The following is a 17,079-nucleotide window of genomic DNA, read 5'->3' as shown; positions in this document are numbered from 1 at the left end:
GTTGTCTGTACTGTCCTTCTTTCTATTTTAAATTTTCCCATTATAAGTCAGCTAAGAAGTCAAAGGGACAGCCTTGAGTGATGGTATCGGCAGATTATGTAGAGATGCCCTGTACTTGCTACAGTATGGACATGGAAAAACCCACATTCTCCTTTAATCATCTGAACAGGTGAGTATGTCTGTGCACACAGAGGCAACTGCCAGACAGTAAGTATATATGTGGCTATTTGGCAAGGGCTGGAACTCATGTTTTCCTCCTGAATTGCCATCAGTCCAGCTGGGTGGAAAAAAAAAAATCAGTGCAGGAAGCAACAGAAATTTCAGTCTTTGAATACTGTAAGGGTTAATACACACCTCTGCTTGCACTGCTCAACTCTTCAATACACAATTCAGTTTCCCTTCCTGGCCTGAAAAGCAATTCTGCTCAAGGTCTGTGTTTAGTGACCTTCCAGACTGATGACCTCACCAGGACTTCTCAAGACAAATGCTGGGTTAATAAAGGGCAGTCAGCTGCAAGATTCAGTGCAAGGGGGTCCAACTTTATTCAGGCTATCATCTTTCAGGCATAACATACCCTCTCTCTCGGGAAATGAGTAATAATTTGGACCAAGGCCAGGATGTAGGCAAGCCTACAATGTGTAAAGGAAAAAACATTTCCTAACCTGCTACTCCAAAGAGAAAGGCACATGCAGTAGTTCCTTTTAGCCAAGTTAATTATATGAACAGTTCTGCCCTGAGGGAAGGTAATTGCACAGTACTAAACCTCTACTTCAAATGCTTGCTTTAAAACACCCTCTGCCCCATGTCTTACAGATTTTTCTAAAAATCAGGTAACTCTTATAACCCCTATAGATCTAAAAGTCAGGGCGATTTTTAGACAGTGAGTGCGAACACCAAAACAGTGATGTGGCCACAGATTTTCTGGCTTATGCTATTGGACCTCAGGTGGAAAATCTTTATTGTGGAAAGGATAAACAATTGGTTGAAGAAGAAATTTTAAAAATTAGGAAAACCAAACCTAGTCAGTTTTACACTGAGGCCCAGAACTGCAAAACTTAAGGCTCTCACATGTGTAAAAGCACATAGAAATTCATTTATGAGAGAGTGAGACTGAGCCTTAAGAGCACCATTCATGAAGAGAGTGCAGGATTAGGGTAGGCAAAGGTGGGACATAGGGGGATAGTAGGCCATGACAGAATTCAGTTAACTTAGCTGAATTGGCTTTCTGAGATTATATTTTTATTTTGGCAAAGAGTGGGTCTCATTCTATCTCTGACCTCATTCTAGGGGAGGGAGGAGAGGAATAGCTATAGAATAACTACTGCATTCATTTACCCCCAGTTCAAGAGCAGATCCTGAACTGAATAAATAGAAGTAGAATAAATATAAGTAGAAAGCTTTGCATCCAAAAAGAAAAGAATAAAAAACTAAACATTGCTACAGCTTGAAGCCAAGTTTTTTTGTGTGTACAAATGAAAGACTGGATGGAACAAATACATCTTTTGTTGGAGCACGTGCCAGTGTCTAGCCTAGTCCTTTTCCCATTTGCCAGATGAGCACCTTGAAAGCCACTGATTGTCTAAGCAAAGTTACATTTCCCAGCTCTACTGTACAGCATTCCTATTCTTGTAGAGCACAAGAATATACAGTCTAAACCTGAAAGAAAATAAATAAATTTTAAAATAAATAAAAGCAAGAAAAGAGCTTCAAGACTAGAATAAAGTTTTCAGTGGAATTTGGAGGAAAACCTGCCTTGACAGGAGAAGCCAAACTTGTACAGCTGACAAAAGGAAGGAGGTTGAGGCATGCCAGCTGTTGAATCTGTCATCTTGGTTATCATTACAGCAGTTGTGTTCTCTACAGAAATTCAGTATCACACTTTGAAACACAGTGCAGTACATCCAGTGCAGCTTCGGCGTGGCAGCAGGATGGCACTGTGGGAAGTACTACAGGCCAGGCAGCTACAGTCTGATGAGGAGCAGGTCACAGCCAGCAATTCAATTAACCTGCACAAGAGAGGTCACAGCCAGCAATTCAATTAACCTGCACAAGAGGAAGCCTCCTGAAAGGACGTGGTATCCCACTGACACTTGTGTGCCCATCCCTATAGGTAAGCAAGAAAAGGCTTCCTCTGCATTTGGATGAACCACGGACATATCTGCAAATTTCTGACCAGTACATCCAATACACACTCATTACTGAGGTGGTGGCGATGGGAGGAGATATCGCACTGTAGAAACAGCCCACTTTACAGACTGTTTGCCAATGCCACTCCAACATCATTAGGAGCAGGACACATACCTTGATCCACTCTTAAAAGAGATTTTTTCTGAGGTACTGAACTTGTTCTTAGGGCCTCTAAGAGACTCCTCAGAGAAAGGAACTAAGGTCAAGTGTAATTCAGAGTTCTATCTTCACAAAGCAGGTGGCATGCAGAGCACTAACAGTTAAGTCCGAAACTCATTTTTTTGTTTTATATAACAAGAGTTATTCCCATCTAAGTGTTCGTTTCAGAACTCCCTCCCCTCCCACTTAACTCTTCAGGAGTTAGGGAACCAACTATCTTTTGTCTTGACCCTATTTAAATGTTGAGTTTATAGCAAGACTTAGCCCTAAAGAATTCCACCCGTAGCTTTCAACTGAAGAAATACAGCTGCAGAAAAAAAAAAAAAAAAACATCAGTAAGTCAGATAACTGGATATGGAAGTCATGGGAAAACAGCTGCTGGAGAGATATAAGGAAAAGGCATGGAGAAAGATGACCTCAAACAGCAGCCAAGTTTCATTTATTAAGAAAAGGAAAGAAACTAGAGCAATTATTTTGTTTATCACTCCTCCCATTCCATGTAACTGGGAAAACTGATTATAAAGGGCAACCTCCTGAAGTGATGAACTTAAAACTCTGAGAAAATGAAGGAAGTCCAATTTCTATCTAAATAGCATAACTAAATACAGCCTAGCAGCTTGGTGCAAACTAAGCTGTTTTTTAGCAAAGATACTTTGTCAAATGTGTTTGCCTGTACAGCTGCATGCTCCCGCAGCTTAGAAGACTGCTTAACAGGGGATGTACACACACTGCCACTGGTCTCTGGCATCACTTCCCCTGAGTACCAGTCTCCCTGAGCTCTGCATCACAACTAAGATGATGTAGTTGGTAACTACCTCTATGAGACTTCCCTTTCTGAGCATTGCAGATATTCCTGTTCCACTTCCATAACAATTTACAGATCCCTCTGTAATTCATCAGAAACCTGTGTTAATGGCAACTAGTCATGCATTTGGGTCCAGAAACAGTGTCAAGAACCTCATCTGGAATCTCAGTTATGCATGCCATGATGCTCATTACCACAAGCTCTGATTAAATCACTGGATGCTATTCTTAAAGCATCATAAAACACCTTATTTTCTCCCAACAACTATACATACACTAGCTGCTATTTTAGAATTAGGAACCTTCTGTCCACCCCACCTCCAAACTTTTCCTCTAGTCCCCCACAGTCAGAGGCATTCAGAGGTCTCCACATCCATTTGATATTAACTCCAAATTGCTCTAGAACACAGGGGGGTCTTCCTTTCTGAAAAGACCAATTCTACAGGGGTCTATACTAGAGCTTCAGGGGCAGTGGTCAAAATAAACACAGTGATCAAGACTTCAACTCTGCCTTTGTGTCCATATGCAGTCACCAGCAATGGTCCTGCATTTCTGCAACAGTTTCACCTATGAGTGCCCAAGGAAGCATATGTAAGCCAGGGCTTTGGGAGCTACAAGTCCCTCTGGGAGCTTTATAACCTTCAGAGAGATGAGTAAGGGGACTTGCAGGCATTGTTCTGCAATTTCTCAGCACATGACTCCAGTGTTCAGCAACTTAAAACCATTCCAAGTGCATACCGTATTATTTCATGCATGGAAAAAGAAGTAGCATTAGCCTGACCTGTGCAACATTAGATTTTCCAACAAAATATAGCTGGAAGCTTACAACCTCCCTGAGATGCCTTCATGCAAGTTGCCCAAAAGTCAAGTCTTTGGTTTAAATAAAACGGGAAAAGCACTTGTGATGTTAGAATTACATCACAGGATTGGCAGGCTGCTTCAGCCAGTGCAGGGGCAACCAGTTCATGTCATGGTGCACTGAGCACACCTTATGGGTCTCAACAGGTGGGGCAGGCAGCTTTCACACACACACACACACTCCTCATCAATTGACCATCAGACCTAGCCATCAATTAAAATGGAAGCAGATAGCTAATTTTCTAAGTGCCAACACCATGTGTCACAGCGTTTTTTGTTTTGCTTTTGGTTGGTTGTTTTTAAACCTTTAGTGAGTTCCAAGCTTCCTATTACAATGTTAACAGCAGGTGGGAGTCATCTGCAACCAGGCTGCCTTCTGGCAGCTTCTTTTGGAGCCTGGCAGAAAATAAAGCTCTCAGTTTACCCTTTCCTTTCCTCCCTTTACAAATACAACCACTGACAAAATCAGAATAAGAGTACTTGCAGAAATTAATGAAACTGTCAGATAAACATAGCAATAGGAACGCACAGCTTTGCATCCCTCCCCATACACCAGTGCCAAGCCAGAACCATTACCTGTCAAAGTAAGGGCAAACAAAGCTGCAAAATTATTCACCCCCAAGATTGCTGCCCACTTAGAGAAACTCCCAATAGGGTAGCCAAAGCCATTGACACATCACCAGACAAATACCACACCATCTGGCAGGGGCAAGAAGGGAATATGTAGTCCTTAGATACTCATAAGGGCACAGAACACAATCCTCACACCCTGCCCTTGTTTTTGTACAGTTTACAGAAGAGATCTGTAAAAGATCGGCAGTACTTTCTTTCTCTGGGAGGAGAGGAGAGCAAGGGTTCCTAAATGCAAACTTTTTTTTTTCTTTTTTGCAAGACAAGCCCAATGCCAGAGAAACCACCTCTTCTCCACCTCTGGGATTTGGGGATGTGCTGGGAGACAACAGCTAAACTCACTTCTTCCCTCTCTTCAACCCTCATTACTACTATCTTGTGTAGCTAATTCTTCCTCTTCTCTTTCACATCCCAGCCAGCAAAACCTTGTTGAGCAAGTCTTCAGAGGGTTCAGCTGCCAGAAGTACAAGGTGCTGTCGTTAGTTTGTGTTTTTTTCTTAGATCAGAAATATTTTATTTTTCAATAAAGGAAGTAACATTTAAAATATGAAAGTCCCTCAATACAGACCAGGAAGAAAGAACAAAATTTCAAGTCTCCTTGTACCTTCCCACAAAAACCTGAGGTGGGACCAGATTTCCTGCCTCGTTTGTGAATGACTGATTGATAATGTTTCTGCCAATACTGGTCTCATCTCTCAGGGAAAAACTGAGCACCAAATGTCAGGCTGAAGTGGGGAATTTACTCTAGGAACAGATACAGTTCTACTGCTTTTGTACTGGCCAAGCCACTGCTAACAAAAGCACAGTGATAGGACACCAAAGGTACACTGGGATCCAAATGACTGACAATCTGGCTCCAAGTTACACTGCCTTACCCTTCCTCACAATGCCTGTCAAGAGACAGGAGTCAGTCCTGAGAGTTCTACCTACCAAAACATGGCTGGGGCCAGAGGAAGGAAGGAGCATTAACTTCACTCTGGTACAGGTGGATGCTACAGGTTGGCTATGGACACCTGGCTTAATGGGAGTGCACAGAGAAAGAGTAGGGCAAGTGACAAGTATTAGCTCTTCCATCTGATGTCTCTGCTGCCTCTCACATGCCTTCCATTTTCATCTCTTTTTTGGGACCTCCAGAGTTAGCCTTCTGGGGTTGTCATGCCTTACAGGGTGATTTTTTTTTTTCAATGGATATTCACTGGGAGGATCCTAAATATTTTTCCTACAAGTGCCAAACTAGGTACGATTCTGAGACTGCTACAGAAAGGAAGGGAGCCTTCTCCAAGGCCTCTAGCCTTTTGCTGCCATTCTAGAGCTGTGTGGCTCTGCAGAACCCCTGGCTCCATTCCTGGCAATCCCATTCCTTGGTCCGTTAGTCACAGCAAGCAGTTTCTTGTAGAAACTGTTATACCACACAAACCCTTCTGTCAGCAAGGCAGCCCTTACACACTATTAAGTATTTCTAAGCAGTTAGCAGATCCAACACTCTAAAAGGCAACAAAACAATTATCCCTGAAAGGACCATACTTCATAAACTATCACTGAGGAATTAAAAGAACTATAGTTTTGGTGTGAAAGAATATTGGTGTATACATCCCATGCTCCTTGGTAGCAATTAACTAATCAGAAGTGGATAGCACTGCCCTTCTCTTTTCCAGCTCCTTGAAGATCTCACACAGGGACAAATAAACATGAGAGTTATGTTGGTTCCTGAAGCATGAAAACACCTGCTAAACAAAGCAGTGGAACGAAGATCCCTTTAAGAGATGGTAATGCCTGAATACAACGGGAAGCCAACTGGGCAGACAGCTCAGGGTTGCGGAGATCCAGAAAATACCAATGCAAAAAGAACTCCAACTCTCCCATCCCCACTTTTAGTGAGGGTGTGAGGGGAAGAAGAGACTTTTAGGGCATGACAAGGAAGAGTTTTCTTGCAAGCAGGTTGTGCAATCCAGTGTGTCAGCTGCTCTATTCAGAACAGCCTTTCTTTAGGGAAAGGGAACCAACACTAACTCTCTCTCAGGCTGGAAATCTCCAAGCCAAAGCTAGCCAGCAGGCAGAGATGATCAGATGAACAAAAAGGATTTGGTAAGCCATTTGCCATCAATAGGACATCTTCAGAGAGCAGGGAAAGGCGGCCAAGCAGCTTCAGGGCTCCATCCTTGTATAGCCTGCGACCTGACAAAGAAAATGGAACGAAACATCAGCCAGAGACTCATGCTGTAGATTAACTCTATATACTCCCAGGGGAATGCTTGTCAATTCATTCCTATTGTTTCCCTGATGAATGAAGACAGCCTGCACAAACACTGCATGCACCTTTAAGCCTAGATGTGAAAGCAGTGAGCATCCTACAATATTGCTGTTCGTGGTTTCATACACTTGCAGGCATAGGAAGCAAGAATATACTAAATTCACCGGGTAGTTGCTTACAGCAGAAGTTCCTTACTGTGTCCTAGCAAGAGCTTCAGATGCCCAAGGAGGAATTCATCTCTTCATTTCTAACCTGTTCCCCAAACTTGATTCTGACATGACCCAAACCAGCTCAGAGACAGTTCTTGGATGCATTTACATGCAGTCTTTCATCAACATAACTCCTGCTTCAGGTAGCAGAAAGGAGGTGCCATTGTAAGGCAACCAGAGTCACCACCTTCCAATGTCAGCATGTGGTCTCAGACAGACCAGAAGTCCAAGCCTTGAACTTAGGAGCCAGCACTGCCTGTTATCAGGAGCACAAGTAAGATACTTATACAGAAGAAAAGAACCCATTCTGTTTGAGCTTCCTCCAAAGTCTACAAGAACCTAAGCAGCTTTGTTTTTTTCACAGCAAAGATAAGCACTGTCTTCTCATGATACACGAGCAAATGTTGCTTCCACCTTGTGCATCATTTCAGTCAAAGACACACTCTGTAGATCTACCCTAGCTTAACAGAATGCACTAGCCTGTCTCACAGTGATAAGTCCTGCACTGTCACACTCACCTGCCCTGTTCTCCACAGGCTCTGCTGAGTAGAAAATGTAATCAACAGTGGCTCCAAGCCCCATGGGCATCGTTGTGACCTCTGGGCGTCCCCTCTGTGGCAGGAAGTGGCTGTAGACAGAGGTCAGGTTGAGGCCATGCTGGATAACACCTGAACACCTGCACACAAACAGACCATTTACCAAGGAAGGAAAGGGGATGATGCCTTTTTGGTACTGCAGTCACAGCTGAATGTTCCCTTGCTGATGCAGCTGTCCAAACTATTTCTACTTTTTGAACACATAAAAGAAAGTATTTCAGAACTATTCACTTCACTTACACCAAAGCAAAGCAGACTATAAACTTCCTTTGTCAACAATACCCAGTCCTGTCTATGCCCTTCATTCTCGACCCACCAACACAATGCTGACAGAACAGCACCCAGCTGCTGGGACAATCCTGCAAGGATCTAGCTCTTCCAGTTAGCCCTCCTTACTTTCTTCCACTCTCACATTTATTTCAGTCTTTACTTCAGCCAGATTTTCAGTGCTCAGGAAAACAAGACTGAGTTTGAAGAGAGGGGCCATTCAAGATGCACCAAATTACCTTGGGATGAATGGCTGTGGATCAGGGTCTTTCACCATGGGAGCAGGCTTGGGCCAGTGTGCAGGGCGGTCTGCAAAGGAACAAAGAGATTCCAGCCAGACCTACATAGATGCCAGAAAAGGCTGCCTATCCAAGTCTGAGAAGCTTCTCCTGAGACAAAATGAATCCTTTTGCCCAAGCGGAGAAGATAGCTACCAGTCAGAACCATCTTAAAGAAAAACATCCAGAGGAAACACAAGCTCTAAGACTAACAGAAGGGTTCTTAGACCAGATCAATGCAAACAACAGAGAAGTCATATTTTGTCCTAAGGATATGTCCTTAAAGCATTTAATATTATCGAAATTCAGGGTACTTCATTCAACCTTTGCTCTCAAAGAAAGTTTGCTTATCTTAGCCTACAGCTTACTCAAAGAGAGTCAAAAAAGGCTGAACAGAAATGGAGAAAGCAGAACCAGCCATGCCACAAGGCCCATAGGTGAGGCGGTGTTTACTGGGTACCAATATCTAGAGACATCTGTTGTGGCCACTGTGTGACATTAGTCCTCATGTGTGTTCTCCACCACAAAAATCTTGAAGCAGAGAAAGAGAAATATGTATACATATGTGTGTTTCACTTTATAAGAAAAGAGACTGAATCTCAGTGCATCTCAAGGAACATGGCCAGTGTGTATGTGGGAGGTAAGATTATACTCATCTGAGCTCTCATGGAATCCAATCACACAGTCACAGAAGGCACCCTTCTGCCTTCCCCTTTCCTCACTGGGCATTACCTCCACCTCACGTTTTCCTTGACATTACAGAATCTTATAACTACAGAATGGCCTGGGTTAGAAAAGACCTTAAAGATGGTCTAGTTCCATCCCCCCATCCCACAGGCAAGGATGCGAACCGCTATATCAGGTTGTCGAGGGCCCCATCCTTGAACACTTTCCACAGCTTCTCTGGGCAACCTGGTATAGTGCCTTACTACCCTCTAAGTAAAGAATTTTAAGAAGTTTAAAACCATTTCCCCTTGTCCTATCACTATATTACTGTGTAAATAGACACTCTCCCTCTTTTAATAAACTCCCTTTAAGTACTGGAAGGCAACAATGAGGCCTCAGTTGAGTCCTCTCCAGTCTGAACAACCTCTACTCTCTCAGTTTTTCGTCATAGGAGAGGTGCTCCATTGATCTAGGAGAGTTACAAGCTGAAAAGTCTCTCATTAGTACCTGGTTTAACATCTGTCACACCTTCCAAGAGCACGAGGTGCGGGGGTCGTTCACAGGCAACATCACAGAAACGAAACTGGAGCAGGAAGTCACGGCTGTATTCACGTCTCCCTGCAGAGAAAAGTACAAGTTAAAAGAAAAAAATATCTGCAGCAAAGTCACATCTACCAGGAACACCTACATACATTTCAGACCTTTGGGCCTCTTAGACCTCTTTTGTTTGAGAGAGGCTTTTGTGCCCAAATATTTAATACCATGAGAATAGAAATCACTCAATAAGTTAAATGTAGAACAGAACAGATGTGTAAATGTAGAAGAACAGAGCACAGATATTGCTATCCCTTTAGCTAATGCAACAGTCACGGTCAGCACAAATTAAGACACCACAAGTTCAAGGGACTTTCAAGCAGATCAGTTAGTGAACAACTCAAGGAAATGTCTGTCAAAAAAGAAAAAACTATTCTGGAGATCAGGTTGAGTATAAGTTCCACATACAAGATTTTAACAAAAGCTATTTTGTGTAGGCTCCTTTTTTAAAATTCTAAGGACAGTAGAGAACAGACATGATAGAGAATGTGAAGACTAGGCTCTTAAGAATGATTTCTTAACAGTGCATATAATGGCTGTGGCTGGTGAACACAGTTTACAACTGCACAAAAACGTAAGTCTGGGAACAGGAGAGAGATATGTTACTGGTATGGGAACATCCAGCTCCTGACTAGAGAAAGAAAATGGTAGAAATAGGGCTACAGCAATAGATTCTGGAAAAATTATATTTAATTACATTATATTATATTTAATTATTATATTTAATTCATACACCAAGGAAATGGATAGAAGAAGAGAATCTTCAATGAGTGCCTCATGCAACACATGCCCAAGCTATTCAGAGAGACAACAAGGCCCACAGATTGCCCATCCTCAGCAAACTCCAGCTGTCAGTGCATACTGGAGCTTACCTGGTTTCTTTGGCTGGCACTGGCTGACATACTGGCAATTGTCTGTTACACCCAGTGAGCTTGGCCACAGTGGGGCCAGCAGTTTCCGTGCATACAACTGTTGGGAAAAGTCTTCCTGACCAGACACCTGCAAAGAGGCCAGAAAAGGAGAGGAACCATCAGCAATGCAGGGCAGAACTTCTGCAAACTATATACAATGTACGTATATACACCTGCAAAGGGCAAGACAGGAGAACGCCCTCATAGAAAGGCACAAACTAACATGGTGCAGGGTAATAAACCTTTAGCTGCGGGGGGTGGATACAATTAGCTAAAAGTCATCTGACAAGATACTTTGCAGCCATCTCATTGAACTGATGATTTAGCTTGAAAGCCGACGATGTATTTGATCCCAGACACACAGTAAGAGCCAGAAGAGACTCTAGCATAGGTGCCCATTTCAAACTGTTTTCAGAACAAACATCCACATACAATTTCAGTAAGTCTTGGTGGAGTTGCAATCCCCTACACTTCCAGTCACCCAGGCACAAAAATTCCATAGCAAAGGAAAACAAAGACCTGAAATGAAGTGGTTTATTATCACAGGTCTGCCTCAAGAGAAACCAAAAGAGCAGTGGTGGAAACAACAGGCACACACTTGTCCACTTCTTTCCCCTGCAGTGCTGGAGATATTAGGGAAGACCGATGAATAACTGAATTCAGAATTCAGAGTATTTCCTCACAAGAGAAATGATGCAGCCATGCATTTTTCTAGCAATATGCAATAAAGAGGTAGCCAATCCCGATTCTGGTTGGCAACTACCTTCCAGGCTGGCATCCCATGGTAGGAAAGTTCACCATTCCGGATGAATTTGTAGAGTGGAGAATCAGGTACAGAGTTCAGGTCTCCACACAAGATGACAGGATAGTAGCTGCCTTCAGTAGTTCTTGCAATTTTGTCAATCTCTGCTAGGAGCAAGGCCACCTGGGCTAATTTGATATCTCCTCGGCGTGGATTGAACAACACATGAGTGTTGGCCACACACAAAGGACTGATGGCCTTCAGATCTAGGCCCTCTGGGAGCACAGGCTGTAGCAGCAGCACCAAGCCCACATTATCCCGATTGAGGATGTCCAGGCCAGGACGGAAGTATTCTATGGGGCTGAGGCTGATCAGCTGAAATCTGCTGTGCTTATAGCACACTGCACATCCATCTGTCTTTGTCCCAGTTCTCCGTTTGTAGAAGCATGCAAAGCCTGAAAAGAAACCATCACCTATTAAAAGGTTTATCTAGTCACTACCTCAGGCTCCTCCTATAAGCTAGGAGTTCAGCAAGACTGTGTAGAAAAGGTTCCTACTACATTTGGGTACAGCACTATATCCAATTCTCTTCCAGTAGTCACCATTTATTATTAATCATTGCGTGTATTTTCTCTCTCTTTGTCCTTCTAGGACCCTCTCAGTTTTGTTACTCTGATCTTTCAACTCTGAAAGACATCAATTACAAAAGAAGGTCTAGGTAGACAGTTCAGAAGTAGGGCCAGCAGCTGCCCAGCAAACAGGAAGAGGTCCCTCAAAACTGAGTGCTTTGAAGACAGTAAGCAAGAATTTCTTGGCCAGTCCCACAAGCTGGAGGTACAGACCCACAAAAGTAGGACATACCCATCTCCTTGAATGTCGGTTCCAGTTGCTCCCAGTAATGGTTCTCTTGTACTTCCTGGAGACAAAGAACCTGGAAGGAAGGCAGAGACCTCACTCACTCCACAAGTATTTGCTAGTTACCTTGTTCTGGGGAAGGAAGAAAATGGAAAAGCGCACTCACATACCAACCCTGCAACCAGAAATGTCATCACCGCAACTCTGTCCTGTACTTTCCAGATGAAGAGCAATAACTTTCTGGGTCACATTAGCTTATCATTCAGTTTTCCAGTGATGAGGCAAAAGATCCTTCATCCCACAAAGAGGACTCAAAGAAGACAGAAATTCATGAAGTCCTCTTCTATGCAGGCTTTCCCTCCTGTGCTGCCTTAGAAACCTGGTCCTTCTTCCTCTACTGCTGTTTACAGAAGTTAAGCCCTGCCATCAAAGTATTACTAGTTTCTACAATCAAAGCAAGACAGACACCAAAAAAAAGGTCTGCACAAGTCCTCAAACACTCTCAGAGCAATCAGTGTTCAGTTATCAAGCAGGTAGCATCTTCCTAAGACCTCCCCCCATCTTTTTCTTTTTTTTAATACTGCTAGATCAAACAAGGAATTCAAATTCTGGTGACACTGCTGTAGGAAGGGCTCAGTCATACTCACATCAGGATCCCAGTGCTGGATTTCTTGCAAAAGGTTTGGAAGGCGATAGTTCCAGTTCAGGATGTCTGGATGACAGTGTACATAGAGATCAAGGCCCTGTTCCACCAGGTCCTGGGCAAGGATGTTGTAAGACATGACTCGAAATTCAAAGAGAGGAGTGTTTTTTGAGACCTGCTCTAGGACACAGGGCTGGACAGAAAGATCCTCCCAGTCTCTCCATAAAATCTCTATATGCAAGAGACAAAAAGCAAAGTTACTGACACACTGGGCACCTTTCTGATACTTTTGTTCCCCTGGGACCCAGAAAATAGCCATTCTCATTCCCTAAGCTAGGGCGTTCTAACTCCTGAGCAAACCCTCACCCACTCTGTTTTTCAGGTGCTCTTTCTGGGCGCCTTTGAAAATAGTTGTCAGTGGGGATGGAATAAGACATGACCAGAGTCAAGTACACTGAAATACTCAACCAACTTTTCAGTGCGTTTCAGATTATAAAGCAGCACTTGGGAACAGTTCCTGGGAAGGGAATATATATTGATATTCATACCAGTCTAACAGCACAGAGACCACTAGCTGTGACCAGACCCTCCTCAGCAAACACTCACTTTACAGTTGTCACTAATGATCCTCTTAATTCTGCAGGGAAAATCAGTGTCTTGCTGACAGCAAGTCCAGACACAATAACCTGACCACATTCACTATAAATGCCAGTCCCAAACTGAACATTAGATTCAGAGCCATTACTGACCGTGGTAGGGCACCTCTGTCGGGACAGGACAAAATGGAACTGCATCCTGAATGGGCTGGGCTGGGAGCTCTGCTGGCACTGTCTCTGCATCACATGCTAAACTCCAGGCCAGCACAGCTGGGTCATCATTCAGCACTTCTGTGTTGATACCAGCACAGCCAGCTATCTGCTGATCTGGCTGTGGCACCACAGCTGCCCAAGGGGCACCGCCTGCTACAGTCACTGTTTCCTCTGCTGGTAATCTTGCCCGTTCAGCCACTGCATGACCTTGCAGTTCTGAAGAAGCCAAGGCGTTTAGCTCTGAGAGCTGCTGATCAGCACACAGTGTGGCTTCTGGAGACGAATTCAGTTCTCTGAGGCTAGTCATCAATAGCTCTGAACCTTCTAACCAGTCACTAGTGAGTGTAACTGATACTTTCCCCACTGCTGGAACACTCTCACTGGCTGGCAAATTCCCTCCTCCTTCCTCCAACCACTGCTGGAGAAGGGCTTCTTGCTCTTCTGAGACCGATCTTCCTTTGGATGCAGCGAAGACGCCTTCTATCTGGGTGGACGGGCTCTTCGCCAGAAGCACATTCTTTCGACAGGTAAAGAAACCATCTGTCATTTAAAAACAAAATCAACATAAGACAGCCAGAAATCCCTTCTCACTCACTCTTTTCTTTTTCCAATGCATTTGCTGTAACTGTGCAATACAACCATTCAGCATATCAACTCAAACAAATGACTTCTCTGAAGAAAAATAGTTACAATCTAAAAAACTTCCCCTGTCCCCTCTGGAATGCTAAGCCACAGTCCAAATCTAGTTATGTTCGCCAGTCAATGAAACTGCACACGACAGCAACGGCTTTACCAAATTGAGGGAATGGAATTCTAACTTATGCAGCACCACAGACAGTCAGACAAGCTAAAAGGCCCTATGGAAACTATCAGCTCTCAGCAACACCTATAAAGCACAGTCTGTGGAAGTTAGCTGATCAGGTACATGGGCTAAGAAGCCAAGGTCTTGTAGATCATAACTTGGAGCAAGTTTCTTTCCAGGGATTGAGTAAGAAATACTCTCTCCTATAAGAAGAGGCTGAGGGAGCTGGGGTTGTTTAGCCTGGACAAGAGGAGGCTTAGGGGGGACCTCATCACTCTCTACAACTACCTGAGAGGAGGTTGTAGCCAGGTGGGCATCGGTCTCTTCTCCCAGGCAACCAGCAGTAGGATAAGAGGGCATGGTCTTAAGCTCTGCCAGGGGAGGTTTAGGTTGGGTATTAGGAAGAAATTTTTTACAGAGAGAGTAATCACACATTGGAATGGGCTGCCCAGGAAGGTGGTGGATTCACCATCCCTGGAGGTTTTTAAGATGTGTTGGATCAAGGGTTGGACTTCATGATCTCAGAGGTCTTTTCCAACCTATTTGATTCTGTAATTCTATGATATCAGAAGAATAGAAGAATGTGTTGTAGAAGAAAAATTATTCTGTTATTAAGAGATGAAAAATGAAGACACAGAGGGACCAACATATACCTATTAGAGAGCATATATGCACAGAGGAAGTCCTGGTAAGAATTACAGATCACCTGATGTGATCTGTATGAGGCAAAAAAACTAAAAACATTGTAAACTGTTTTTAATGTAACAATGAATATACTAATATTCATGGAGTAAAGTAGAAAAAGACAGAGACTCTTTTCACTTTTATCTATACAAGAGATGGCATTTGCATTTTGCTATGAATTCTACACAGACAGTAGTCCCTGCTGTTGACTAGCAATTTCTGTTGACTACAAATCACTTTTTTTCTCTGTATCCCTGTGAGTCAGTCAGCCAGAGCAGTAACATACTGTCAGCAACATCTGTGTATACTTTTACTATATCTTTTGTGTTAAAGTTTTCTGTATGTATCAGAAACGGAGCTTTAAGAACCATATGCCTCTCAAGTTTTGTAATTAAGTTCATGAACATCAGAAACACCAGTGCACTAAGGTAATGTTTCCACGCACCACTACCAAAGCACAGCTGTTACAAGAGCCTGTTACTACACCATAGAAGCTGAATTTGAGAGGAGTCAGATAGCTGCTCACTATGACCAAAGACAGCGTGCCCGTCATTGCTACAGGCCCAGGGACAAATTCAGGAGGGAGGGTGGCTTTACATCAGCACAGTAACCACAGACTGTGAAGCAGCAGCAGGATCTAGGAAACTATGTCAAATAGCGATGCACGAAAAGCACGATTCACCCGCAGATCCCTGGGGAGTCACACATCTCTGAGCAGTCCATTTCTAAAGATGTCCCCAAGCCTCCAGCGCAGGCCCGGGGCAGGAGCTGGAGCCCCGGCGCAGTGCGCAACCTGCCTCTGCAGTACAACAGCCGGCAGCTGTTCCCTGACAACACCCCGCTCCCCACGCCGCCCCGGAGCCAGCTGCTCCGGCCCGGCACAGCTGCCCCAGGCCCCGCCTGCTCCCGGCCGGGGGATCGGGGAGCTCCGAGCCGCCAGGCCGCTCCCGCCTCAGGCCGGGCCGGGGGGCGGTGACGGACACCCCGCCCCGCCGGGCCCCTGCGCCCTCCCCTGCCCCTGCCACCGCCCGCCCGGGGCCGGGTTACCTCGCAGGGCCCGGAGGAAGCGCGCCGCCGGCAGCAGCACATAGCAGAGCAGGGTGCCGATCATACCGCCCGGCACGGCACGGCACGGCACGGCCTCCACCGCCCTCGGCCCGGCCCCGGCGCCGCGCCGGCCCCGCCTCAGCTACGACCTCTCGGCGCGGGCTCCGCGGCCCCGGCGCGCACGGGCACTCACCGCGTCGAGCCGCGGGGCTGGCGGCCGCGTCGGGCCTGGCGCTCCTCCAGCGCCTCTCCGCACCGCCCGCTCCCGGGAGGCCGCGGCACGGGGTGGGACGTCCCCGCGGAGCGGCCCCGGCCGGGGTGGGGCCCCGCCCGTCCCGCTGTGAGGCAGGAGCGCGGCCGGAGCTCAGGGCCTGGCGGCTGTGCTGTCCCCGAGGGGTCAAGGAGCTGTGACCCTGGGCTGAGTGACGGCAGCCTTCTGGCTGCCTCACCCTAAAGTTTGTGGTTTCAAACAAAATTTTTCACCCCCTGTTCTGTAGAATTTCAAACAGGACAATTTCCAGTTTTCTTCCCCCTCTGGAAAACCACTGTTTGCTCCAGATGAGTTAATAATTACACAGGCTTTTCAAACACTGATGCATTCGGCGAGATGGCAGAGTGGGAGCGTGCCCTCCCTCGAGTGCTGCTGACAGGTCACCACTACAGCTCTGCAAAATCACTCCTCACCTGGAGGTGAGCACTCTGGCCTCTGCAAGTTGAGATCCATCACATGTTGCAAACAGGTAATTGCATATGAAAAGTGAAGTCCTAGTTGAAGTCCAGGACTTTCATGTTTGCTTCATGCCACAGTTAAATGTTTTCAGTATCTGAAGACAAACAGATCAAGCTGAGCACACTACAGCTTTTTACATGAAGTACCCCTTTCTAATGCGCATTCTCAGTAGCCTTCTTCCAAACTCTTCAAGATGAGTATCTGCAATAAAGTCAAGATTCATGTCATCCCTGCCTTTTGCACTGATGAGAGCTGCCAAACTGTTCCCTTGATGGTGATCAGCTGCTGTGTCACAGCACACTCAGGCAGGGGCGTCAATGTTAGACAAGACACTTGGTGATTAGCAGAATGACTGTC

General features: G+C 45.1%; 1 protein-coding gene across 2 annotated transcripts; it reads right to left on the bottom strand.

The window, feature by feature from the left end:
• Positions 1-2,758: 2,758 nt before the first annotated feature.
• ANGEL1 (angel homolog 1) lies at positions 2,759-16,291 on the bottom strand. Of its 2 annotated transcripts, none has more exons than XM_050336223.1 (10): positions 16,186-16,291; positions 13,400-13,999; positions 12,655-12,881; positions 12,014-12,083; positions 11,174-11,607; positions 10,372-10,498; positions 9,413-9,523; positions 8,201-8,270; positions 7,617-7,774; positions 2,759-6,813 (listed from the first exon to the last, which is right to left on the bottom strand). In XM_050336223.1, exons 2-10 carry the CDS (start codon positions 13,764-13,766, stop codon positions 6,644-6,646), a joined length of 1,734 nt encoding a protein of 577 aa, XP_050192180.1. In that variant the 5' UTR covers positions 13,767-13,999; positions 16,186-16,291; the 3' UTR covers positions 2,759-6,643. The 2 variants fall into 2 exon arrangements, with proteins under 2 accessions (XP_050192180.1, XP_050192178.1); XM_050336221.1 differs by lacking the exon at positions 16,186-16,291 and adding an exon at positions 15,993-16,130.
• Positions 16,292-17,079: the final 788 nt, after the last annotated feature.

The sequence above is a fragment of the Myiozetetes cayanensis genome, unplaced genomic scaffold (genome assembly GCF_022539395.1).
Source record: "Myiozetetes cayanensis isolate MyiCay16 unplaced genomic scaffold, myiCay2020 scf6-25, whole genome shotgun sequence".
NCBI classification, from domain to species: Eukaryota; Metazoa; Chordata; class Aves; order Passeriformes; family Tyrannidae; genus Myiozetetes; species Myiozetetes cayanensis.
Note: the sequence above shows the minus strand (reverse complement) of the source record. Positions and strands in the feature narration are given on the sequence as shown.

Bases quoted from the DNA above. Each gene is read 5' to 3' on its own strand.
- ANGEL1 (XM_050336221.1), bottom strand. From the start codon at position 16,056: ATGATCGGCACCCTGCTCTGCTATGTGCTGCTGCCGGCGGCGCGCTTC. The intron at 14,000-15,992 runs GTAACCCGGCCC...TTTAAATGACAG, and splicing joins CTTCCTCCGGGCCCTGCGAG to ATGGTTTCTTTACCTGTCGA. The intron at 12,882-13,399 runs GTCAGTAATGGC...TCTTGCATATAG, and splicing joins GACAGAGGTGCCCTACCACG to AGATTTTATGGAGAGACTGG.